At 40.7% G+C, this 27,962-nt stretch overlaps 2 protein-coding genes across 5 annotated transcripts in view; both read right to left on the reverse strand.

Annotated features, from left to right (window-relative positions):
• LOC125974104 (muscle M-line assembly protein unc-89) overlaps positions 1–27,962 on the reverse strand; it is an 85,073-nt gene that overhangs the window by 24,976 nt on the left and 32,135 nt on the right. The gene's annotated exons all lie outside the window — the stretch shown is intronic.
• Positions 401–27,798, reverse strand: LOC125974109 (GTPase IMAP family member 9-like). Of its 2 annotated transcripts, none has more exons than XM_049728992.2 (2): positions 27,708–27,798; positions 401–1,172 (listed from the first exon to the last, which is right to left on the reverse strand). In XM_049728992.2, the coding sequence occupies exons 1-2, from the start codon at positions 27,763–27,765 to the stop codon at positions 496–498; spliced, it is 735 nt and encodes a 244-aa protein (XP_049584949.1). In that variant the 5' UTR covers positions 27,766–27,798; the 3' UTR covers positions 401–495. The 2 variants fall into 2 exon arrangements, with proteins under 2 accessions (XP_049584949.1, XP_049584950.1); XM_049728993.2 differs by lacking the exon at positions 27,708–27,798 and adding an exon at positions 1,331–1,898.

Below are 27,962 nucleotides of genomic sequence, written 5' to 3' on the forward strand. Positions count from 1 at the left end.
CCATTACCTCCTCTGGAGATCAGAACATCCCACAGCTCACAAACTCTCAGTGGTCAGAACATTATACGAACGGTCCATTATCATAACAGAAGAAAGAACATTCAACATGCACTCACACTCTGCCAGTATCCAAGATGGGCCATAAACAAAGAAAAACAACAATACGTAGAAGTTAATTACACCTCAGTGGAAATTACGTTGTCACAGAGTAGTGGACGTTGGAACGAGTCACTTTTGACCTCCAATATGCTCACAATTTTTAGTTGATTTTTTTTTGTTCTTTTGTTTACATTTGTGCAGTAAATATAATAAATATATCAATAAATAAAGTGACACCACACTTGAGGCCAGAGATGACGTCCATCTGCCTGCAATCTCAAACCAGTTCTTAAGAAAAACCAAGAACAGAAGCAACACTTTCAGTGCAAACGGACCGAGACCCACTTTTTCAAGTGGTCTCGGTTTGCCTCCAAACAAACTCTGGTGCAGTTCGCTTCAGGTGTGAATACCAACAGTCCCAGTCGGGCTCTGGTTCTCATCCAGCACCCGGGAGTCCTCCTCGAGCAGATAGTGGCCCCCTTCCTCAGCCACCATCTGGTCTACGCACTCCATCAAGTCAACCACTTGCTTTTGGTCCTCCAAAACGCAGTTCTTGACCAGTATGTAGCGCCGCCGGCACTTGTCCAGCACGCATTGCAGCTCTGCGCCCTCACGGTGGATGTAACGCTCAAGCGATATGTTCTGCAGCACATCTGCCCAGGTGAACACCACCAGGACGTGCCGCCACACTCGCTCCCCGAACAGACCCACGTGCTCCTCGATGCGGATGCGGTCCGTCACTGTGAACATGCCCACAGGGATTACTAGCAGGAAGGCATGCGGGCCTGGGGGGCACAAGGTGGCGCCACGGGCAATCTCCATCTTGTACAAGAGTGGTGTGTCCTGTGACGAGTACCAGCCGGGCGTGTCCACCACGGTCACTCGCCGCCCCGCCACCACCGTGCCCCGCGTCATGCTAAATTCGGCGCCGCGCTCCAGCCGGAACTCCTCGCAGCCCAAGATGGTGTTGGCCGTCAAGCTCTTGCCGGGCCAGCGCCAGCCAAGGACAACCAGGCGCATCGGGGACAGTGTCTGCTCGGGGCCGTAACTCTTGCCGGACGCCGTCGACGCCGCTGAAACATGATAGAACGACTCCCTTTATTTACACAACATTCAGAATCAAGCTAGCATTGTGTGTGTGTTTTGTCACAATATAGGCAAAATCTTATTAGTGAGCAGAGCTTTTTAAGCCGGTGAGGGTGTCAAAAATGGATACATGTCCCCAACCTACCCGAAGATGTTTCTTTAAATTTTCCTGTCATAATGTTTGAATTTAAGTCCTGCTAACTTTGGCGTTTGTAGTTGCCTCGGCGAAAGTACGGTAGCGCTTTTGCTTCTTCCAGCTTCGTGACCTCACTGTCAGAAACACTCACTTCACTCATTATGCATAAAAGTCACACAAGGCAACAGTTAACAAAATGACAACGGCGATAGGGCTCAAATAACATTGCAAAGTTTGACGTTGAAAAGTTAAAACAACGGAAACAGAGTTCAGTGAGGGATTATGCTAAAAGCTCGTTGTTGGGTTAACAATGGTCAATAATATCAAAAGCATTTCCAAGATTAGTGTGGGAAGACACTCGGGGGTCTTGGAAGATTTTCAACATTTTGATAAAAACAAACTCCATTGTCGAAGATATGATCAGAATAATTGCAAAAGATAAAGTAAAAAGCCAGAAGGAGTAGTCTGACTAGTCTTTCCTAGCTTGTTGATTAGAGCAATTGATTAGGATAAAATTATTGCTGCATGCTCCCCCATAACACAGTCGGCCTCTCGTACAGAAATACACTAACATTTTACGAAAAACTTAATTGACGAGAATATCTAAACGTGAAGGGTTACTTTTAGGATTCAAAGTTTGCCTGCTCACTTCCACATTAAATTTGCTTGCTGTGGTTTCCGCAGCATTCTGTAATCTCACTCCATTTCTTTGCTTGGCCCGACCGACCCCCACACGTTCTTCGTGTTAAAAGTCGTAGTCTTTATTAACTTTTGTGTTCTCGCGTCAGCGAGTGGTGTTCCTTCCTAGCGTCTATACTTGTGGATTAAGCACACCAGGAAGCAATGAGGCTATAGACTCCATCTGTGGCTAAATTACAGTTTAGAGTACCTGAGCCAAGGTTTTGTTTTCCTGGCGGATTGGTGCCGAGTGTCACTGAGGGTGGCATTTCGACGGCCGCACTGGGACTTTCGACCTAAAACAGCAACACAAGAAATATCCAAAAAGTATAGAGAAAGAACACTTTGATGGAATTAGGAGTCTGGAGTCCCACATGTTAGAATGCAGCTTTACAATCAAGACAGGTGAAACATACCTCTGTGGTTTCTTGTCTTTCAAAACGTTTTTCTTGCCAGGTTTCAAAAAGTTCTGCAAAAATGAGAGAAATTGTGAATATATTTTTATGAAAGGTAAAAGGCAGTAAATTGTACTATGATCATTTGAAGTACTAGTCAACATTACTGTGGCCTGTGCCTTTGTGTTTCATGTTTTCTTTCAAATTATTTCTAAAAAATTATTGCTGCATGCTCCTCCATAACACAGTCGGCCTCTCGTACAGAAATACACTAACATTTTACGAAAAACTTAATTGACGAGAATATCTAAACGTGAAGGGTTACTTTTAGGATTCAAAGTTTGCCTGCTCACTTCCACATTAAATTTGCTTGCTGTGGTTTCCGCAGCATTCTGTAATCTCACTCCATTTCTTTGCTTGGCCCGACCGACCCCCACACGTTCTTCGTGTTAAAAGTCGTAGTCTTTATTAACTTTTGTGTTCTCGCGTCAGCGAGTGGTGTTCCTTCCTAGCGTCTATACTTGTGGATTAAGCACACCAGGAAGCAATGAGGCTATAGACTCCATCTGTGGCTAAATTACAGTTTAGAGTACCTGAGCCAAGGTTTTGTTTTCCTGGCGGATTGGTGCCGAGTGTCACTGAGGGTGGCATTTCGACGGCCGCACTGGGACTTTCGACCTAAAACAGCAACACAAGAAATATCCAAAAAGTATAGAGAAAGAACACTTTGATGGAATTAGGAGTCTGGAGTCCCACATGTTAGAATGCAGCTTTACAATCAAGACAGGTGAAACATACCTCTGTGGTTTCTTGTCTTTCAAAACGTTTTTCTTGCCAGGTTTCAAAAAGTTCTGCAAAAATGAGAGAAATTGTGAATATATTTTTATGAAAGGTAAAAGGCAGTAAATTGTACTATGATCATTTGAAGTACTAGTCAACATTACTGTGGCCTGTGCCTTTGTGTTTCATGTTTTCTTTCAAATTATTTCTAAAAAATTATTGCTGCATGCTCCTCCATAACACAGTCGGCCTCTCGTACAGAAATACACTAACATTTTACGAAAAACTTAATTGACGAGAATATCTAAACGTGAAGGGTTACTTTTAGGATTCAAAGTTTGCCTGCTCACTTCCACATTAAATTTGCTTGCTGTGGTTTCCGCAGCATTCTGTAATCTCACTCCATTTCTTTGCTTGGCCCGACCGACCCCCACACGTTCTTCGTGTTAAAAGTCGTAGTCTTTATTAACTTTTGTGTTCTCGCGTCAGCGAGTGGTGTTCCTTCCTAGCGTCTATACTTGTGGATTAAGCACACCAGGAAGCAATGAGGCTATAGACTCCATCTGTGGCTAAATTACAGTTTAGAGTACCTGAGCCAAGGTTTTGTTTTCCTGGCGGATTGGTGCCGAGTGTCACTGAGGGTGGCATTTCGACGGCCGCACTGGGACTTTCGACCTAAAACAGCAACACAAGAAATATCCAAAAAGTATAGAGAAAGAACACTTTGATGGAATTAGGAGTCTGGAGTCCCACATGTTAGAATGCAGCTTTACAATCAAGACAGGTGAAACATACCTCTGTGGTTTCTTGTCTTTCAAAACGTTTTTCTTGCCAGGTTTCAAAAAGTTCTGCAAAAATGAGAGAAATTGTGAATATATTTTTATGAAAGGTAAAAGGCAGTAAATTGTACTATGATCATTTGAAGTACTAGTCAACATTACTGTGGCCTGTGCCTTTGTGTTTCATGTTTTCTTTCAAATTATTTCTAAAAAATTATTGCTGCATGCTCCTCCATAACACAGTCGGCCTCTCGTACAGAAATACACTAACATTTTACGAAAAACTTAATTGACGAGAATATCTAAACGTGAAGGGTTACTTTTAGGATTCAAAGTTTGCCTGCTCACTTCCACATTAAATTTGCTTGCTGTGGTTTCCGCAGCATTCTGTAATCTCACTCCATTTCTTTGCTTGGCCCGACCGACCCCCACACGTTCTTCGTGTTAAAAGTCGTAGTCTTTATTAACTTTTGTGTTCTCGCGTCAGCGAGTGGTGTTCCTTCCTAGCGTCTATACTTGTGGATTAAGCACACCAGGAAGCAATGAGGCTATAGACTCCATCTGTGGCTAAATTACAGTTTAGAGTACCTGAGCCAAGGTTTTGTTTTCCTGGCGGATTGGTGCCGAGTGTCACTGAGGGTGGCATTTCGACGGCCGCACTGGGACTTTCGACCTAAAACAGCAACACAAGAAATATCCAAAAAGTATAGAGAAAGAACACTTTGATGGAATTAGGAGTCTGGAGTCCCACATGTTAGAATGCAGCTTTACAATCAAGACAGGTGAAACATACCTCTGTGGTTTCTTGTCTTTCAAAACGTTTTTCTTGCCAGGTTTCAAAAAGTTCTGCAAAAATGAGAGAAATTGTGAATATATTTTTATGAAAGGTAAAAGGCAGTAAATTGTACTATGATCATTTGAAGTACTAGTCAACATTACTGTGGCCTGTGCCTTTGTGTTTCATGTTTTCTTTCAAATTATTTCTAAAAAATTATTGCTGCATGCTCCTCCATAACACAGTCGGCCTCTCGTACAGAAATACACTAACATTTTACGAAAAACTTAATTGACGAGAATATCTAAACGTGAAGGGTTACTTTTAGGATTCAAAGTTTGCCTGCTCACTTCCACATTAAATTTGCTTGCTGTGGTTTCCGCAGCATTCTGTAATCTCACTCCATTTCTTTGCTTGGCCCGACCGACCCCCACACGTTCTTCGTGTTAAAAGTCGTAGTCTTTATTAACTTTTGTGTTCTCGCGTCAGCGAGTGGTGTTCCTTCCTAGCGTCTATACTTGTGGATTAAGCACACCAGGAAGCAATGAGGCTATAGACTCCATCTGTGGCTAAATTACAGTTTAGAGTACCTGAGCCAAGGTTTTGTTTTCCTGGCGGATTGGTGCCGAGTGTCACTGAGGGTGGCATTTCGACGGCCGCACTGGGACTTTCGACCTAAAACAGCAACACAAGAAATATCCAAAAAGTATAGAGAAAGAACACTTTGATGGAATTAGGAGTCTGGAGTCCCACATGTTAGAATGCAGCTTTACAATCAAGACAGGTGAAACATACCTCTGTGGTTTCTTGTCTTTCAAAACGTTTTTCTTGCCAGGTTTCAAAAAGTTCTGCAAAAATGAGAGAAATTGTGAATATATTTTTATGAAAGGTAAAAGGCAGTAAATTGTACTATGATCATTTGAAGTACTAGTCAACATTACTGTGGCCTGTGCCTTTGTGTTTCATGTTTTCTTTCAAATTATTTCTAAAAAATTATTGCTGCATGCTCCTCCATAACACAGTCGGCCTCTCGTACAGAAATACACTAACATTTTACGAAAAACTTAATTGACGAGAATATCTAAACGTGAAGGGTTACTTTTAGGATTCAAAGTTTGCCTGCTCACTTCCACATTAAATTTGCTTGCTGTGGTTTCCGCAGCATTCTGTAATCTCACTCCATTTCTTTGCTTGGCCCGACCGACCCCCACACGTTCTTCGTGTTAAAAGTCGTAGTCTTTATTAACTTTTGTGTTCTCGCGTCAGCGAGTGGTGTTCCTTCCTAGCGTCTATACTTGTGGATTAAGCACACCAGGAAGCAATGAGGCTATAGACTCCATCTGTGGCTAAATTACAGTTTAGAGTACCTGAGCCAAGGTTTTGTTTTCCTGGCGGATTGGTGCCGAGTGTCACTGAGGGTGGCATTTCGACGGCCGCACTGGGACTTTCGACCTAAAACAGCAACACAAGAAATATCCAAAAAGTATAGAGAAAGAACACTTTGATGGAATTAGGAGTCTGGAGTCCCACATGTTAGAATGCAGCTTTACAATCAAGACAGGTGAAACATACCTCTGTGGTTTCTTGTCTTTCAAAACGTTTTTCTTGCCAGGTTTCAAAAAGTTCTGCAAAAATGAGAGAAATTGTGAATATATTTTTATGAAAGGTAAAAGGCAGTAAATTGTACTATGATCATTTGAAGTACTAGTCAACATTACTGTGGCCTGTGCCTTTGTGTTTCATGTTTTCTTTCAAATTATTTCTAAAAAATTATTGCTGCATGCTCCTCCATAACACAGTCGGCCTCTCGTACAGAAATACACTAACATTTTACGAAAAACTTAATTGACGAGAATATCTAAACGTGAAGGGTTACTTTTAGGATTCAAAGTTTGCCTGCTCACTTCCACATTAAATTTGCTTGCTGTGGTTTCCGCAGCATTCTGTAATCTCACTCCATTTCTTTGCTTGGCCCGACCGACCCCCACACGTTCTTCGTGTTAAAAGTCGTAGTCTTTATTAACTTTTGTGTTCTCGCGTCAGCGAGTGGTGTTCCTTCCTAGCGTCTATACTTGTGGATTAAGCACACCAGGAAGCAATGAGGCTATAGACTCCATCTGTGGCTAAATTACAGTTTAGAGTACCTGAGCCAAGGTTTTGTTTTCCTGGCGGATTGGTGCCGAGTGTCACTGAGGGTGGCATTTCGACGGCCGCACTGGGACTTTCGACCTAAAACAGCAACACAAGAAATATCCAAAAAGTATAGAGAAAGAACACTTTGATGGAATTAGGAGTCTGGAGTCCCACATGTTAGAATGCAGCTTTACAATCAAGACAGGTGAAACATACCTCTGTGGTTTCTTGTCTTTCAAAACGTTTTTCTTGCCAGGTTTCAAAAAGTTCTGCAAAAATGAGAGAAATTGTGAATATATTTTTATGAAAGGTAAAAGGCAGTAAATTGTACTATGATCATTTGAAGTACTAGTCAACATTACTGTGGCCTGTGCCTTTGTGTTTCATGTTTTCTTTCAAATTATTTCTAAAAAATTATTGCTGCATGCTCCTCCATAACACAGTCGGCCTCTCGTACAGAAATACACTAACATTTTACGAAAAACTTAATTGACGAGAATATCTAAACGTGAAGGGTTACTTTTAGGATTCAAAGTTTGCCTGCTCACTTCCACATTAAATTTGCTTGCTGTGGTTTCCGCAGCATTCTGTAATCTCACTCCATTTCTTTGCTTGGCCCGACCGACCCCCACACGTTCTTCGTGTTAAAAGTCGTAGTCTTTATTAACTTTTGTGTTCTCGCGTCAGCGAGTGGTGTTCCTTCCTAGCGTCTATACTTGTGGATTAAGCACACCAGGAAGCAATGAGGCTATAGACTCCATCTGTGGCTAAATTACAGTTTAGAGTACCTGAGCCAAGGTTTTGTTTTCCTGGCGGATTGGTGCCGAGTGTCACTGAGGGTGGCATTTCGACGGCCGCACTGGGACTTTCGACCTAAAACAGCAACACAAGAAATATCCAAAAAGTATAGAGAAAGAACACTTTGATGGAATTAGGAGTCTGGAGTCCCACATGTTAGAATGCAGCTTTACAATCAAGACAGGTGAAACATACCTCTGTGGTTTCTTGTCTTTCAAAACGTTTTTCTTGCCAGGTTTCAAAAAGTTCTGCAAAAATGAGAGAAATTGTGAATATATTTTTATGAAAGGTAAAAGGCAGTAAATTGTACTATGATCATTTGAAGTACTAGTCAACATTACTGTGGCCTGTGCCTTTGTGTTTCATGTTTTCTTTCAAATTATTTCTAAAAAATTATTGCTGCATGCTCCTCCATAACACAGTCGGCCTCTCGTACAGAAATACACTAACATTTTACGAAAAACTTAATTGACGAGAATATCTAAACGTGAAGGGTTACTTTTAGGATTCAAAGTTTGCCTGCTCACTTCCACATTAAATTTGCTTGCTGTGGTTTCCGCAGCATTCTGTAATCTCACTCCATTTCTTTGCTTGGCCCGACCGACCCCCACACGTTCTTCGTGTTAAAAGTCGTAGTCTTTATTAACTTTTGTGTTCTCGCGTCAGCGAGTGGTGTTCCTTCCTAGCGTCTATACTTGTGGATTAAGCACACCAGGAAGCAATGAGGCTATAGACTCCATCTGTGGCTAAATTACAGTTTAGAGTACCTGAGCCAAGGTTTTGTTTTCCTGGCGGATTGGTGCCGAGTGTCACTGAGGGTGGCATTTCGACGGCCGCACTGGGACTTTCGACCTAAAACAGCAACACAAGAAATATCCAAAAAGTATAGAGAAAGAACACTTTGATGGAATTAGGAGTCTGGAGTCCCACATGTTAGAATGCAGCTTTACAATCAAGACAGGTGAAACATACCTCTGTGGTTTCTTGTCTTTCAAAACGTTTTTCTTGCCAGGTTTCAAAAAGTTCTGCAAAAATGAGAGAAATTGTGAATATATTTTTATGAAAGGTAAAAGGCAGTAAATTGTACTATGATCATTTGAAGTACTAGTCAACATTACTGTGGCCTGTGCCTTTGTGTTTCATGTTTTCTTTCAAATTATTTCTAAAAAATTATTGCTGCATGCTCCTCCATAACACAGTCGGCCTCTCGTACAGAAATACACTAACATTTTACGAAAAACTTAATTGACGAGAATATCTAAACGTGAAGGGTTACTTTTAGGATTCAAAGTTTGCCTGCTCACTTCCACATTAAATTTGCTTGCTGTGGTTTCCGCAGCATTCTGTAATCTCACTCCATTTCTTTGCTTGGCCCGACCGACCCCCACACGTTCTTCGTGTTAAAAGTCGTAGTCTTTATTAACTTTTGTGTTCTCGCGTCAGCGAGTGGTGTTCCTTCCTAGCGTCTATACTTGTGGATTAAGCACACCAGGAAGCAATGAGGCTATAGACTCCATCTGTGGCTAAATTACAGTTTAGAGTACCTGAGCCAAGGTTTTGTTTTCCTGGCGGATTGGTGCCGAGTGTCACTGAGGGTGGCATTTCGACGGCCGCACTGGGACTTTCGACCTAAAACAGCAACACAAGAAATATCCAAAAAGTATAGAGAAAGAACACTTTGATGGAATTAGGAGTCTGGAGTCCCACATGTTAGAATGCAGCTTTACAATCAAGACAGGTGAAACATACCTCTGTGGTTTCTTGTCTTTCAAAACGTTTTTCTTGCCAGGTTTCAAAAAGTTCTGCAAAAATGAGAGAAATTGTGAATATATTTTTATGAAAGGTAAAAGGCAGTAAATTGTACTATGATCATTTGAAGTACTAGTCAACATTACTGTGGCCTGTGCCTTTGTGTTTCATGTTTTCTTTCAAATTATTTCTAAAAAATTATTGCTGCATGCTCCTCCATAACACAGTCGGCCTCTCGTACAGAAATACACTAACATTTTACGAAAAACTTAATTGACGAGAATATCTAAACGTGAAGGGTTACTTTTAGGATTCAAAGTTTGCCTGCTCACTTCCACATTAAATTTGCTTGCTGTGGTTTCCGCAGCATTCTGTAATCTCACTCCATTTCTTTGCTTGGCCCGACCGACCCCCACACGTTCTTCGTGTTAAAAGTCGTAGTCTTTATTAACTTTTGTGTTCTCGCGTCAGCGAGTGGTGTTCCTTCCTAGCGTCTATACTTGTGGATTAAGCACACCAGGAAGCAATGAGGCTATAGACTCCATCTGTGGCTAAATTACAGTTTAGAGTACCTGAGCCAAGGTTTTGTTTTCCTGGCGGATTGGTGCCGAGTGTCACTGAGGGTGGCATTTCGACGGCCGCACTGGGACTTTCGACCTAAAACAGCAACACAAGAAATATCCAAAAAGTATAGAGAAAGAACACTTTGATGGAATTAGGAGTCTGGAGTCCCACATGTTAGAATGCAGCTTTACAATCAAGACAGGTGAAACATACCTCTGTGGTTTCTTGTCTTTCAAAACGTTTTTCTTGCCAGGTTTCAAAAAGTTCTGCAAAAATGAGAGAAATTGTGAATATATTTTTATGAAAGGTAAAAGGCAGTAAATTGTACTATGATCATTTGAAGTACTAGTCAACATTACTGTGGCCTGTGCCTTTGTGTTTCATGTTTTCTTTCAAATTATTTCTAAAAAATTATTGCTGCATGCTCCTCCATAACACAGTCGGCCTCTCGTACAGAAATACACTAACATTTTACGAAAAACTTAATTGACGAGAATATCTAAACGTGAAGGGTTACTTTTAGGATTCAAAGTTTGCCTGCTCACTTCCACATTAAATTTGCTTGCTGTGGTTTCCGCAGCATTCTGTAATCTCACTCCATTTCTTTGCTTGGCCCGACCGACCCCCACACGTTCTTCGTGTTAAAAGTCGTAGTCTTTATTAACTTTTGTGTTCTCGCGTCAGCGAGTGGTGTTCCTTCCTAGCGTCTATACTTGTGGATTAAGCACACCAGGAAGCAATGAGGCTATAGACTCCATCTGTGGCTAAATTACAGTTTAGAGTACCTGAGCCAAGGTTTTGTTTTCCTGGCGGATTGGTGCCGAGTGTCACTGAGGGTGGCATTTCGACGGCCGCACTGGGACTTTCGACCTAAAACAGCAACACAAGAAATATCCAAAAAGTATAGAGAAAGAACACTTTGATGGAATTAGGAGTCTGGAGTCCCACATGTTAGAATGCAGCTTTACAATCAAGACAGGTGAAACATACCTCTGTGGTTTCTTGTCTTTCAAAACGTTTTTCTTGCCAGGTTTCAAAAAGTTCTGCAAAAATGAGAGAAATTGTGAATATATTTTTATGAAAGGTAAAAGGCAGTAAATTGTACTATGATCATTTGAAGTACTAGTCAACATTACTGTGGCCTGTGCCTTTGTGTTTCATGTTTTCTTTCAAATTATTTCTAAAAAATTATTGCTGCATGCTCCTCCATAACACAGTCGGCCTCTCGTACAGAAATACACTAACATTTTACGAAAAACTTAATTGACGAGAATATCTAAACGTGAAGGGTTACTTTTAGGATTCAAAGTTTGCCTGCTCACTTCCACATTAAATTTGCTTGCTGTGGTTTCCGCAGCATTCTGTAATCTCACTCCATTTCTTTGCTTGGCCCGACCGACCCCCACACGTTCTTCGTGTTAAAAGTCGTAGTCTTTATTAACTTTTGTGTTCTCGCGTCAGCGAGTGGTGTTCCTTCCTAGCGTCTATACTTGTGGATTAAGCACACCAGGAAGCAATGAGGCTATAGACTCCATCTGTGGCTAAATTACAGTTTAGAGTACCTGAGCCAAGGTTTTGTTTTCCTGGCGGATTGGTGCCGAGTGTCACTGAGGGTGGCATTTCGACGGCCGCACTGGGACTTTCGACCTAAAACAGCAACACAAGAAATATCCAAAAAGTATAGAGAAAGAACACTTTGATGGAATTAGGAGTCTGGAGTCCCACATGTTAGAATGCAGCTTTACAATCAAGACAGGTGAAACATACCTCTGTGGTTTCTTGTCTTTCAAAACGTTTTTCTTGCCAGGTTTCAAAAAGTTCTGCAAAAATGAGAGAAATTGTGAATATATTTTTATGAAAGGTAAAAGGCAGTAAATTGTACTATGATCATTTGAAGTACTAGTCAACATTACTGTGGCCTGTGCCTTTGTGTTTCATGTTTTCTTTCAAATTATTTCTAAAAAATTATTGCTGCATGCTCCTCCATAACACAGTCGGCCTCTCGTACAGAAATACACTAACATTTTACGAAAAACTTAATTGACGAGAATATCTAAACGTGAAGGGTTACTTTTAGGATTCAAAGTTTGCCTGCTCACTTCCACATTAAATTTGCTTGCTGTGGTTTCCGCAGCATTCTGTAATCTCACTCCATTTCTTTGCTTGGCCCGACCGACCCCCACACGTTCTTCGTGTTAAAAGTCGTAGTCTTTATTAACTTTTGTGTTCTCGCGTCAGCGAGTGGTGTTCCTTCCTAGCGTCTATACTTGTGGATTAAGCACACCAGGAAGCAATGAGGCTATAGACTCCATCTGTGGCTAAATTACAGTTTAGAGTACCTGAGCCAAGGTTTTGTTTTCCTGGCGGATTGGTGCCGAGTGTCACTGAGGGTGGCATTTCGACGGCCGCACTGGGACTTTCGACCTAAAACAGCAACACAAGAAATATCCAAAAAGTATAGAGAAAGAACACTTTGATGGAATTAGGAGTCTGGAGTCCCACATGTTAGAATGCAGCTTTACAATCAAGACAGGTGAAACATACCTCTGTGGTTTCTTGTCTTTCAAAACGTTTTTCTTGCCAGGTTTCAAAAAGTTCTGCAAAAATGAGAGAAATTGTGAATATATTTTTATGAAAGGTAAAAGGCAGTAAATTGTACTATGATCATTTGAAGTACTAGTCAACATTACTGTGGCCTGTGCCTTTGTGTTTCATGTTTTCTTTCAAATTATTTCTAAAAAATTATTGCTGCATGCTCCTCCATAACACAGTCGGCCTCTCGTACAGAAATACACTAACATTTTACGAAAAACTTAATTGACGAGAATATCTAAACGTGAAGGGTTACTTTTAGGATTCAAAGTTTGCCTGCTCACTTCCACATTAAATTTGCTTGCTGTGGTTTCCGCAGCATTCTGTAATCTCACTCCATTTCTTTGCTTGGCCCGACCGACCCCCACACGTTCTTCGTGTTAAAAGTCGTAGTCTTTATTAACTTTTGTGTTCTCGCGTCAGCGAGTGGTGTTCCTTCCTAGCGTCTATACTTGTGGATTAAGCACACCAGGAAGCAATGAGGCTATAGACTCCATCTGTGGCTAAATTACAGTTTAGAGTACCTGAGCCAAGGTTTTGTTTTCCTGGCGGATTGGTGCCGAGTGTCACTGAGGGTGGCATTTCGACGGCCGCACTGGGACTTTCGACCTAAAACAGCAACACAAGAAATATCCAAAAAGTATAGAGAAAGAACACTTTGATGGAATTAGGAGTCTGGAGTCCCACATGTTAGAATGCAGCTTTACAATCAAGACAGGTGAAACATACCTCTGTGGTTTCTTGTCTTTCAAAACGTTTTTCTTGCCAGGTTTCAAAAAGTTCTGCAAAAATGAGAGAAATTGTGAATATATTTTTATGAAAGGTAAAAGGCAGTAAATTGTACTATGATCATTTGAAGTACTAGTCAACATTACTGTGGCCTGTGCCTTTGTGTTTCATGTTTTCTTTCAAATTATTTCTAAAAAATTATTGCTGCATGCTCCTCCATAACACAGTCGGCCTCTCGTACAGAAATACACTAACATTTTACGAAAAACTTAATTGACGAGAATATCTAAACGTGAAGGGTTACTTTTAGGATTCAAAGTTTGCCTGCTCACTTCCACATTAAATTTGCTTGCTGTGGTTTCCGCAGCATTCTGTAATCTCACTCCATTTCTTTGCTTGGCCCGACCGACCCCCACACGTTCTTCGTGTTAAAAGTCGTAGTCTTTATTAACTTTTTTGGTGTTCCTTCCTAGCGTCTATACTTGTGGATTAAGCACACCAGGAAGCAATGAGGCTATAGACTCCATCTGTGGCTAAATTACAGTTTAGAGTACCTGAGCCAAGGTTTTGTTTTCCTGGCGGATTGGTGCCGAGTGTCACTGAGGGTGGCATTTCGACGGCCGCACTGGGACTTTCGACCTAAAACAGCAACACAAGAAATATCCAAAAAGTATAGAGAAAGAACACTTTGATGGAATTAGGAGTCTGGAGTCCCACATGTTAGAATGCAGCTTTACAATCAAGACAGGTGAAACATACCTCTGTGGTTTCTTGTCTTTCAAAACGTTTTTCTTGCCAGGTTTCAAAAAGTTCTGCAAAAATGAGAGAAATTGTGAATATATTTTTATGAAAGGTAAAAGGCAGTAAATTGTACTATGATCATTTGAAGTACTAGTCAACATTACTGTGGCCTGTGCCTTTGTGTTTCATGTTTTCTTTCAAATTATTTCTAAAAAATTATTGCTGCATGCTCCTCCATAACACAGTCGGCCTCTCGTACAGAAATACACTAACATTTTACGAAAAACTTAATTGACGAGAATATCTAAACGTGAAGGGTTACTTTTAGGATTCAAAGTTTGCCTGCTCACTTCCACATTAAATTTGCTTGCTGTGGTTTCCGCAGCATTCTGTAATCTCACTCCATTTCTTTGCTTGGCCCGACCGACCCCCACACGTTCTTCGTGTTAAAAGTCGTAGTCTTTATTAACTTTTGTGTTCTCGCGTCAGCGAGTGGTGTTCCTTCCTAGCGTCTATACTTGTGGATTAAGCACACCAGGAAGCAATGAGGCTATAGACTCCATCTGTGGCTAAATTACAGTTTAGAGTACCTGAGCCAAGGTTTTGTTTTCCTGGCGGATTGGTGCCGAGTGTCACTGAGGGTGGCATTTCGACGGCCGCACTGGGACTTTCGACCTAAAACAGCAACACAAGAAATATCCAAAAAGTATAGAGAAAGAACACTTTGATGGAATTAGGAGTCTGGAGTCCCACATGTTAGAATGCAGCTTTACAATCAAGACAGGTGAAACATACCTCTGTGGTTTCTTGTCTTTCAAAACGTTTTTCTTGCCAGGTTTCAAAAAGTTCTGCAAAAATGAGAGAAATTGTGAATATATTTTTATGAAAGGTAAAAGGCAGTAAATTGTACTATGATCATTTGAAGTACTAGTCAACATTACTGTGGCCTGTGCCTTTGTGTTTCATGTTTTCTTTCAAATTATTTCTAAAAAATTATTGCTGCATGCTCCTCCATAACACAGTCGGCCTCTCGTACAGAAATACACTAACATTTTACGAAAAACTTAATTGACGAGAATATCTAAACGTGAAGGGTTACTTTTAGGATTCAAAGTTTGCCTGCTCACTTCCACATTAAATTTGCTTGCTGTGGTTTCCGCAGCATTCTGTAATCTCACTCCATTTCTTTGCTTGGCCCGACCGACCCCCACACGTTCTTCGTGTTAAAAGTCGTAGTCTTTATTAACTTTTGTGTTCTCGCGTCAGCGAGTGGTGTTCCTTCCTAGCGTCTATACTTGTGGATTAAGCACACCAGGAAGCAATGAGGCTATAGACTCCATCTGTGGCTAAATTACAGTTTAGAGTACCTGAGCCAAGGTTTTGTTTTCCTGGCGGATTGGTGCCGAGTGTCACTGAGGGTGGCATTTCGACGGCCGCACTGGGACTTTCGACCTAAAACAGCAACACAAGAAATATCCAAAAAGTATAGAGAAAGAACACTTTGATGGAATTAGGAGTCTGGAGTCCCACATGTTAGAATGCAGCTTTACAATCAAGACAGGTGAAACATACCTCTGTGGTTTCTTGTCTTTCAAAACGTTTTTCTTGCCAGGTTTCAAAAAGTTCTGCAAAAATGAGAGAAATTGTGAATATATTTTTATGAAAGGTAAAAGGCAGTAAATTGTACTATGATCATTTGAAGTACTAGTCAACATTACTGTGGCCTGTGCCTTTGTGTTTCATGTTTTCTTTCAAATTATTTCTAAAAAATTATTGCTGCATGCTCCTCCATAACACAGTCGGCCTCTCGTACAGAAATACACTAACATTTTACGAAAAACTTAATTGACGAGAATATCTAAACGTGAAGGGTTACTTTTAGGATTCAAAGTTTGCCTGCTCACTTCCACATTAAATTTGCTTGCTGTGGTTTCCGCAGCATTCTGTAATCTCACTCCATTTCTTTGCTTGGCCCGACCGACCCCCACACGTTCTTCGTGTTAAAAGTCGTAGTCTTTATTAACTTTTGTGTTCTCGCGTCAGCGAGTGGTGTTCCTTCCTAGCGTCTATACTTGTGGATTAAGCACACCAGGAAGCAATGAGGCTATAGACTCCATCTGTGGCTAAATTACAGTTTAGAGTACCTGAGCCAAGGTTTTGTTTTCCTGGCGGATTGGTGCCGAGTGTCACTGAGGGTGGCATTTCGACGGCCGCACTGGGACTTTCGACCTAAAACAGCAACACAAGAAATATCCAAAAAGTATAGAGAAAGAACACTTTGATGGAATTAGGAGTCTGGAGTCCCACATGTTAGAATGCAGCTTTACAATCAAGACAGGTGAAACATACCTCTGTGGTTTCTTGTCTTTCAAAACGTTTTTCTTGCCAGGTTTCAAAAAGTTCTGCAAAAATGAGAGAAATTGTGAATATATTTTTATGAAAGGTAAAAGGCAGTAAATTGTACTATGATCATTTGAAGTACTAGTCAACATTACTGTGGCCTGTGCCTTTGTGTTTCATGTTTTCTTTCAAATTATTTCTAAAAAATTATTGCTGCATGCTCCTCCATAACACAGTCGGCCTCTCGTACAGAAATACACTAACATTTTACGAAAAACTTAATTGACGAGAATATCTAAACGTGAAGGGTTACTTTTAGGATTCAAAGTTTGCCTGCTCACTTCCACATTAAATTTGCTTGCTGTGGTTTCCGCAGCATTCTGTAATCTCACTCCATTTCTTTGCTTGGCCCGACCGACCCCCACACGTTCTTCGTGTTAAAAGTCGTAGTCTTTATTAACTTTTGTGTTCTCGCGTCAGCGAGTGGTGTTCCTTCCTAGCGTCTATACTTGTGGATTAAGCACACCAGGAAGCAATGAGGCTATAGACTCCATCTGTGGCTAAATTACAGTTTAGAGTACCTGAGCCAAGGTTTTGTTTTCCTGGCGGATTGGTGCCGAGTGTCACTGAGGGTGGCATTTCGACGGCCGCACTGGGACTTTCGACCTAAAACAGCAACACAAGAAATATCCAAAAAGTATAGAGAAAGAACACTTTGATGGAATTAGGAGTCTGGAGTCCCACATGTTAGAATGCAGCTTTACAATCAAGACAGGTGAAACATACCTCTGTGGTTTCTTGTCTTTCAAAACGTTTTTCTTGCCAGGTTTCAAAAAGTTCTGCAAAAATGAGAGAAATTGTGAATATATTTTTATGAAAGGTAAAAGGCAGTAAATTGTACTATGATCATTTGAAGTACTAGTCAACATTACTGTGGCCTGTGCCTTTGTGTTTCATGTTTTCTTTCAAATTATTTCTAAAAAATTATTGCTGCATGCTCCTCCATAACACAGTCGGCCTCTCGTACAGAAATACACTAACATTTTACGAAAAACTTAATTGACGAGAATATCTAAACGTGAAGGGTTACTTTTAGGATTCAAAGTTTGCCTGCTCACTTCCACATTAAATTTGCTTGCTGTGGTTTCCGCAGCATTCTGTAATCTCACTCCATTTCTTTGCTTGGCCCGACCGACCCCCACACGTTCTTCGTGTTAAAAGTCGTAGTCTTTATTAACTTTTGTGTTCTCGCGTCAGCGAGTGGTGTTCCTTCCTAGCGTCTATACTTGTGGATTAAGCACACCAGGAAGCAATGAGGCTATAGACTCCATCTGTGGCTAAATTACAGTTTAGAGTACCTGAGCCAAGGTTTTGTTTTCCTGGCGGATTGGTGCCGAGTGTCACTGAGGGTGGCATTTCGACGGCCGCACTGGGACTTTCGACCTAAAACAGCAACACAAGAAATATCCAAAAAGTATAGAGAAAGAACACTTTGATGGAATTAGGAGTCTGGAGTCCCACATGTTAGAATGCAGCTTTACAATCAAGACAGGTGAAACATACCTCTGTGGTTTCTTGTCTTTCAAAACGTTTTTCTTGCCAGGTTTCAAAAAGTTCTGCAAAAATGAGAGAAATTGTGAATATATTTTTATGAAAGGTAAAAGGCAGTAAATTGTACTATGATCATTTGAAGTACTAGTCAACATTACTGTGGCCTGTGCCTTTGTGTTTCATGTTTTCTTTCAAATTATTTCTAAAAAATTATTGCTGCATGCTCCTCCATAACACAGTCGGCCTCTCGTACAGAAATACACTAACATTTTACGAAAAACTTAATTGACGAGAATATCTAAACGTGAAGGGTTACTTTTAGGATTCAAAGTTTGCCTGCTCACTTCCACATTAAATTTGCTTGCTGTGGTTTCCGCAGCATTCTGTAATCTCACTCCATTTCTTTGCTTGGCCCGACCGACCCCCACACGTTCTTCGTGTTAAAAGTCGTAGTCTTTATTAACTTTTGTGTTCTCGCGTCAGCGAGTGGTGTTCCTTCCTAGCGTCTATACTTGTGGATTAAGCACACCAGGAAGCAATGAGGCTATAGACTCCATCTGTGGCTAAATTACAGTTTAGAGTACCTGAGCCAAGGTTTTGTTTTCCTGGCGGATTGGTGCCGAGTGTCACTGAGGGTGGCATTTCGACGGCCGCACTGGGACTTTCGACCTAAAACAGCAACACAAGAAATATCCAAAAAGTATAGAGAAAGAACACTTTGATGGAATTAGGAGTCTGGAGTCCCACATGTTAGAATGCAGCTTTACAATCAAGACAGGTGAAACATACCTCTGTGGTTTCTTGTCTTTCAAAACGTTTTTCTTGCCAGGTTTCAAAAAGTTCTGCAAAAATGAGAGAAATTGTGAATATATTTTTATGAAAGGTAAAAGGCAGTAAATTGTACTATGATCATTTGAAGTACTAGTCAACATTACTGTGGCCTGTGCCTTTGTGTTTCATGTTTTCTTTCAAATTATTTCTAAAAAATTATTGCTGCATGCTCCTCCATAACACAGTCGGCCTCTCGTACAGAAATACACTAACATTTTACGAAAAACTTAATTGACGAGAATATCTAAACGTGAAGGGTTACTTTTAGGATTCAAAGTTTGCCTGCTCACTTCCACATTAAATTTGCTTGCTGTGGTTTCCGCAGCATTCTGTAATCTCACTCCATTTCTTTGCTTGGCCCGACCGACCCCCACACGTTCTTCGTGTTAAAAGTCGTAGTCTTTATTAACTTTTTTGGTGTTCCTTCCTAGCGTCTATACTTGTGGATTAAGCACACCAGGAAGCAATGAGGCTATAGACTCCATCTGTGGCTAAATTACAGTTTAGAGTACCTGAGCCAAGGTTTTGTTTTCCTGGCGGATTGGTGCCGAGTGTCACTGAGGGTGGCATTTCGACGGCCGCACTGGGACTTTCGACCTAAAACAGCAACACAAGAAATATCCAAAAAGTATAGAGAAAGAACACTTTGATGGAATTAGGAGTCTGGAGTCCCACATGTTAGAATGCAGCTTTACAATCAAGACAGGTGAAACATACCTCTGTGGTTTCTTGTCTTTCAAAACGTTTTTCTTGCCAGGTTTCAAAAAGTTCTGCAAAAATGAGAGAAATTGTGAATATATTTTTATGAAAGGTAAAAGGCAGTAAATTGTACTATGATCATTTGAAGTACTAGTCAACATTACTGTGGCCTGTGCCTTTGTGTTTCATGTTTTCTTTCAAATTATTTCTAAAAAATTATTGCTGCATGCTCCTCCATAACACAGTCGGCCTCTCGTACAGAAATACACTAACATTTTACGAAAAACTTAATTGACGAGAATATCTAAACGTGAAGGGTTACTTTTAGGATTCAAAGTTTGCCTGCTCACTTCCACATTAAATTTGCTTGCTGTGGTTTCCGCAGCATTCTGTAATCTCACTCCATTTCTTTGCTTGGCCCGACCGACCCCCACACGTTCTTCGTGTTAAAAGTCGTAGTCTTTATTAACTTTTTTGGTGTTCCTTCCTAGCGTCTATACTTGTGGATTAAGCACACCAGGAAGCAATGAGGCTATAGACTCCATCTGTGGCTAAATTACAGTTTAGAGTACCTGAGCCAAGGTTTTGTTTTCCTGGCGGATTGGTGCCGAGTGTCACTGAGGGTGGCATTTCGACGGCCGCACTGGGACTTTCGACCTAAAACAGCAACACAAGAAATATCCAAAAAGTATAGAGAAAGAACACTTTGATGGAATTAGGAGTCTGGAGTCCCACATGTTAGAATGCAGCTTTACAATCAAGACAGGTGAAACATACCTCTGTGGTTTCTTGTCTTTCAAAACGTTTTTCTTGCCAGGTTTCAAAAAGTTCTGCAAAAATGAGAGAAATTGTGAATATATTTTTATGAAAGGTAAAAGGCAGTAAATTGTACTATGATCATTTGAAGTACTAGTCAACATTACTGTGGCCTGTGCCTTTGTGTTTCATGTTTTCTTTCAAATTATTTCTAAAAAATTATTGCTGCATGCTCCTCCATAACACAGTCGGCCTCTCGTACAGAAATACACTAACATTTTACGAAAAACTTAATTGACGAGAATATCTAAACGTGAAGGGTTACTTTTAGGATTCAAAGTTTGCCTGCTCACTTCCACATTAAATTTGCTTGCTGTGGTTTCCGCAGCATTCTGTAATCTCACTCCATTTCTTTGCTTGGCCCGACCGACCCCCACACGTTCTTCGTGTTAAAAGTCGTAGTCTTTATTAACTTTTTTGGTGTTCCTTCCTAGCGTCTATACTTGTGGATTAAGCACACCAGGAAGCAATGAGGCTATAGACTCCATCTGTGGCTAAATTACAGTTTAGAGTACCTGAGCCAAGGTTTTGTTTTCCTGGCGGATTGGTGCCGAGTGTCACTGAGGGTGGCATTTCGACGGCCGCACTGGGACTTTCGACCTAAAACAGCAACACAAGAAATATCCAAAAAGTATAGAGAAAGAACACTTTGATGGAATTAGGAGTCTGGAGTCCCACATGTTAGAATGCAGCTTTACAATCAAGACAGGTGAAACATACCTCTGTGGTTTCTTGTCTTTCAAAACGTTTTTCTTGCCAGGTTTCAAAAAGTTCTGCAAAAATGAGAGAAATTGTGAATATATTTTTATGAAAGGTAAAAGGCAGTAAATTGTACTATGATCATTTGAAGTACTAGTCAACATTACTGTGGCCTGTGCCTTTGTGTTTCATGTTTTCTTTCAAATTATTTCTAAAAAATTATTGCTGCATGCTCCTCCATAACACAGTCGGCCTCTCGTACAGAAATACACTAACATTTTACGAAAAACTTAATTGACGAGAATATCTAAACGTGAAGGGTTACTTTTAGGATTCAAAGTTTGCCTGCTCACTTCCACATTAAATTTGCTTGCTGTGGTTTCCGCAGCATTCTGTAATCTCACTCCATTTCTTTGCTTGGCCCGACCGACCCCCACACGTTCTTCGTGTTAAAAGTCGTAGTCTTTATTAACTTTTGTGTTCTCGCGTCAGCGAGTGGTGTTCCTTCCTAGCGTCTATACTTGTGGATTAAGCACACCAGGAAGCAATGAGGCTATAGACTCCATCTGTGGCTAAATTACAGTTTAGAGTACCTGAGCCAAGGTTTTGTTTTCCTGGCGGATTGGTGCCGAGTGTCACTGAGGGTGGCATTTCGACGGCCGCACTGGGACTTTCGACCTAAAACAGCAACACAAGAAATATCCAAAAAGTATAGAGAAAGAACACTTTGATGGAATTAGGAGTCTGGAGTCCCACATGTTAGAATGCAGCTTTACAATCAAGACAGGTGAAACATACCTCTGTGGTTTCTTGTCTTTCAAAACGTTTTTCTTGCCAGGTTTCAAAAAGTTCTGCAAAAATGAGAGAAATTGTGAATATATTTTTATGAAAGGTAAAAGGCAGTAAATTGTACTATGATCATTTGAAGTACTAGTCAACATTACTGTGGCCTGTGCCTTTGTGTTTCATGTTTTCTTTCAAATTATTTCTAAAAAATTATTGCTGCATGCTCCTCCATAACACAGTCGGCCTCTCGTACAGAAATACACTAACATTTTACGAAAAACTTAATTGACGAGAATATCTAAACGTGAAGGGTTACTTTTAGGATTCAAAGTTTGCCTGCTCACTTCCACATTAAATTTGCTTGCTGTGGTTTCCGCAGCATTCTGTAATCTCACTCCATTTCTTTGCTTGGCCCGACCGACCCCCACACGTTCTTCGTGTTAAAAGTCGTAGTCTTTATTAACTTTTGTGTTCTCGCGTCAGCGAGTGGTGTTCCTTCCTAGCGTCTATACTTGTGGATTAAGCACACCAGGAAGCAATGAGGCTATAGACTCCATCTGTGGCTAAATTACAGTTTAGAGTACCTGAGCCAAGGTTTTGTTTTCCTGGCGGATTGGTGCCGAGTGTCACTGAGGGTGGCATTTCGACGGCCGCACTGGGACTTTCGACCTAAAACAGCAACACAAGAAATATCCAAAAAGTATAGAGAAAGAACACTTTGATGGAATTAGGAGTCTGGAGTCCCACATGTTAGAATGCAGCTTTACAATCAAGACAGGTGAAACATACCTCTGTGGTTTCTTGTCTTTCAAAACGTTTTTCTTGCCAGGTTTCAAAAAGTTCTGCAAAAATGAGAGAAATTGTGAATATATTTTTATGAAAGGTAAAAGGCAGTAAATTGTACTATGATCATTTGAAGTACTAGTCAACATTACTGTGGCCTGTGCCTTTGTGTTTCATGTTTTCTTTCAAATTATTTCTAAAAAATTATTGCTGCATGCTCCTCCATAACACAGTCGGCCTCTCGTACAGAAATACACTAACATTTTACGAAAAACTTAATTGACGAGAATATCTAAACGTGAAGGGTTACTTTTAGGATTCAAAGTTTGCCTGCTCACTTCCACATTAAATTTGCTTGCTGTGGTTTCCGCAGCATTCTGTAATCTCACTCCATTTCTTTGCTTGGCCCGACCGACCCCCACACGTTCTTCGTGTTAAAAGTCGTAGTCTTTATTAACTTTTGTGTTCTCGCGTCAGCGAGTGGTGTTCCTTCCTAGCGTCTATACTTGTGGATTAAGCACACCAGGAAGCAATGAGGCTATAGACTCCATCTGTGGCTAAATTACAGTTTAGAGTACCTGAGCCAAGGTTTTGTTTTCCTGGCGGATTGGTGCCGAGTGTCACTGAGGGTGGCATTTCGACGGCCGCACTGGGACTTTCGACCTAAAACAGCAACACAAGAAATATCCAAAAAGTATAGAGAAAGAACACTTTGATGGAATTAGGAGTCTGGAGTCCCACATGTTAGAATGCAGCTTTACAATCAAGACAGGTGAAACATACCTCTGTGGTTTCTTGTCTTTCAAAACGTTTTTCTTGCCAGGTTTCAAAAAGTTCTGCAAAAATGAGAGAAATTGTGAATATATTTTTATGAAAGGTAAAAGGCAGTAAATTGTACTATGATCATTTGAAGTACTAGTCAACATTACTGTGGCCTGTGCCTTTGTGTTTCATGTTTTCTTTCAAATTATTTCTAAAAAATTATTGCTGCATGCTCCTCCATAACACAGTCGGCCTCTCGTACAGAAATACACTAACATTTTACGAAAAACTTAATTGACGAGAATATCTAAACGTGAAGGGTTACTTTTAGGATTCAAAGTTTGCCTGCTCACTTCCACATTAAATTTGCTTGCTGTGGTTTCCGCAGCATTCTGTAATCTCACTCCATTTCTTTGCTTGGCCCGACCGACCCCCACACGTTCTTCGTGTTAAAAGTCGTAGTCTTTATTAACTTTTTTGGTGTTCCTTCCTAGCGTCTATACTTGTGGATTAAGCACACCAGGAAGCAATGAGGCTATAGACTCCATCTGTGGCTAAATTACAGTTTAGAGTACCTGAGCCAAGGTTTTGTTTTCCTGGCGGATTGGTGCCGAGTGTCACTGAGGGTGGCATTTCGACGGCCGCACTGGGACTTTCGACCTAAAACAGCAACACAAGAAATATCCAAAAAGTATAGAGAAAGAACACTTTGATGGAATTAGGAGTCTGGAGTCCCACATGTTAGAATGCAGCTTTACAATCAAGACAGGTGAAACATACCTCTGTGGTTTCTTGTCTTTCAAAACGTTTTTCTTGCCAGGTTTCAAAAAGTTCTGCAAAAATGAGAGAAATTGTGAATATATTTTTATGAAAGGTAAAAGGCAGTAAATTGTACTATGATCATTTGAAGTACTAGTCAACATTACTGTGGCCTGTGCCTTTGTGTTTCATGTTTTCTTTCAAATTATTTCTAAAAAATTATTGCTGCATGCTCCTCCATAACACAGTCGGCCTCTCGTACAGAAATACACTAACATTTTACGAAAAACTTAATTGACGAGAATATCTAAACGTGAAGGGTTACTTTTAGGATTCAAAGTTTGCCTGCTCACTTCCACATTAAATTTGCTTGCTGTGGTTTCCGCAGCATTCTGTAATCTCACTCCATTTCTTTGCTTGGCCCGACCGACCCCCACACGTTCTTCGTGTTAAAAGTCGTAGTCTTTATTAACTTTTTTGGTGTTCCTTCCTAGCGTCTATACTTGTGGATTAAGCACACCAGGAAGCAATGAGGCTATAGACTCCATCTGTGGCTAAATTACAGTTTAGAGTACCTGAGCCAAGGTTTTGTTTTCCTGGCGGATTGGTGCCGAGTGTCACTGAGGGTGGCATTTCGACGGCCGCACTGGGACTTTCGACCTAAAACAGCAACACAAGAAATATCCAAAAAGTATAGAGAAAGAACACTTTGATGGAATTAGGAGTCTGGAGTCCCACATGTTAGAATGCAGCTTTACAATCAAGACAGGTGAAACATACCTCTGTGGTTTCTTGTCTTTCAAAACGTTTTTCTTGCCAGGTTTCAAAAAGTTCTGCAAAAATGAGAGAAATTGTGAATATATTTTTATGAAAGGTAAAAGGCAGTAAATTGTACTATGATCATTTGAAGTACTAGTCAACATTACTGTGGCCTGTGCCTTTGTGTTTCATGTTTTCTTTCAAATTATTTCTAAAAAATTATTGCTGCATGCTCCTCCATAACACAGTCGGCCTCTCGTACAGAAATACACTAACATTTTACGAAAAACTTAATTGACGAGAATATCTAAACGTGAAGGGTTACTTTTAGGATTCAAAGTTTGCCTGCTCACTTCCACATTAAATTTGCTTGCTGTGGTTTCCGCAGCATTCTGTAATCTCACTCCATTTCTTTGCTTGGCCCGACCGACCCCCACACGTTCTTCGTGTTAAAAGTCGTAGTCTTTATTAACTTTTTTGGTGTTCCTTCCTAGCGTCTATACTTGTGGATTAAGCACACCAGGAAGCAATGAGGCTATAGACTCCATCTGTGGCTAAATTACAGTTTAGAGTACCTGAGCCAAGGTTTTGTTTTCCTGGCGGATTGGTGCCGAGTGTCACTGAGGGTGGCATTTCGACGGCCGCACTGGGACTTTCGACCTAAAACAGCAACACAAGAAATATCCAAAAAGTATAGAGAAAGAACACTTTGATGGAATTAGGAGTCTGGAGTCCCACATGTTAGAATGCAGCTTTACAATCAAGACAGGTGAAACATACCTCTGTGGTTTCTTGTCTTTCAAAACGTTTTTCTTGCCAGGTTTCAAAAAGTTCTGCAAAAATGAGAGAAATTGTGAATATATTTTTATGAAAGGTAAAAGGCAGTAAATTGTACTATGATCATTTGAAGTACTAGTCAACATTACTGTGGCCTGTGCCTTTGTGTTTCATGTTTTCTTTCAAATTATTTCTAAAAAATTATTGCTGCATGCTCCTCCATAACACAGTCGGCCTCTCGTACAGAAATACACTAACATTTTACGAAAAACTTAATTGACGAGAATATCTAAACGTGAAGGGTTACTTTTAGGATTCAAAGTTTGCCTGCTCACTTCCACATTAAATTTGCTTGCTGTGGTTTCCGCAGCATTCTGTAATCTCACTCCATTTCTTTGCTTGGCCCGACCGACCCCCACACGTTCTTCGTGTTAAAAGTCGTAGTCTTTATTAACTTTTGTGTTCTCGCGTCAGCGAGTGGTGTTCCTTCCTAGCGTCTATACTTGTGGATTAAGCACACCAGGAAGCAATGAGGCTATAGACTCCATCTGTGGCTAAATTACAGTTTAGAGTACCTGAGCCAAGGTTTTGTTTTCCTGGCGGATTGGTGCCGAGTGTCACTGAGGGTGGCATTTCGACGGCCGCACTGGGACTTTCGACCTAAAACAGCAACACAAGAAATATCCAAAAAGTATAGAGAAAGAACACTTTGATGGAATTAGGAGTCTGGAGTCCCACATGTTAGAATGCAGCTTTACAATCAAGACAGGTGAAACATACCTCTGTGGTTTCTTGTCTTTCAAAACGTTTTTCTTGCCAGGTTTCAAAAAGTTCTGCAAAAATGAGAGAAATTGTGAATATATTTTTATGAAAGGTAAAAGGCAGTAAATTGTACTATGATCATTTGAAGTACTAGTCAACATTACTGTGGCCTGTGCCTTTGTGTTTCATGTTTTCTTTCAAATTATTTCTAAAAAATTATTGCTGCATGCTCCTCCATAACACAGTCGGCCTCTCGTACAGAAATACACTAACATTTTACGAAAAACTTAATTGACGAGAATATCTAAACGTGAAGGGTTACTTTTAGGATTCAAAGTTTGCCTGCTCACTTCCACATTAAATTTGCTTGCTGTGGTTTCCGCAGCATTCTGTAATCTCACTCCATTTCTTTGCTTGGCCCGACCGACCCCCACACGTTCTTCGTGTTAAAAGTCGTAGTCTTTATTAACTTTTGTGTTCTCGCGTCAGCGAGTGGTGTTCCTTCCTAGCGTCTATACTTGTGGATTAAGCACACCAGGAAGCAATGAGGCTATAGACTCCATCTGTGGCTAAATTACAGTTTAGAGTACCTGAGCCAAGGTTTTGTTTTCCTGGCGGATTGGTGCCGAGTGTCACTGAGGGTGGCATTTCGACGGCCGCACTGGGACTTTCGACCTAAAACAGCAACACAAGAAATATCCAAAAAGTATAGAGAAAGAACACTTTGATGGAATTAGGAGTCTGGAGTCCCACATGTTAGAATGCAGCTTTACAATCAAGACAGGTGAAACATACCTCTGTGGTTTCTTGTCTTTCAAAACGTTTTTCTTGCCAGGTTTCAAAAAGTTCTGCAAAAATGAGAGAAATTGTGAATATATTTTTATGAAAGGTAAAAGGCAGTAAATTGTACTATGATCATTTGAAGTACTAGTCAACATTACTGTGGCCTGTGCCTTTGTGTTTCATGTTTTCTTTCAAATTATTTCTAAAAAATTATTGCTGCATGCTCCTCCATAACACAGTCGGCCTCTCGTACAGAAATACACTAACATTTTACGAAAAACTTAATTGACGAGAATATCTAAACGTGAAGGGTTACTTTTAGGATTCAAAGTTTGCCTGCTCACTTCCACATTAAATTTGCTTGCTGTGGTTTCCGCAGCATTCTGTAATCTCACTCCATTTCTTTGCTTGGCCCGACCGACCCCCACACGTTCTTCGTGTTAAAAGTCGTAGTCTTTATTAACTTTTTTGGTGTTCCTTCCTAGCGTCTATACTTGTGGATTAAGCACACCAGGAAGCAATGAGGCTATAGACTCCATCTGTGGCTAAATTACAGTTTAGAGCACCTGAGCCAAGGTTTTGTTTTCTTGTCGGATTGGTGCCGAGTGTCACTAAGGGTGTCATTTCTTTGGGCGCACTGGGACTTGCTACCTAAAACGGCAACACAAGAAATTAGAAAAAAGTATAGAGAAAGAACACTTTGATGGAATTAGGAGTCTGGAGTCCCACATGTTAGAATGCAGCTTTACAATCAAGACAGGTGAAACATACCTCTGTGGTTTCTTGTCTTTCAAAACGTTTTGCTCGTATAATTTTAAAAA

This window comes from Syngnathus scovelli, chromosome 8, assembly GCF_024217435.2.
Source record: "Syngnathus scovelli strain Florida chromosome 8, RoL_Ssco_1.2, whole genome shotgun sequence".
Classification (NCBI taxonomy): domain Eukaryota; kingdom Metazoa; phylum Chordata; class Actinopteri; order Syngnathiformes; family Syngnathidae; genus Syngnathus; species Syngnathus scovelli.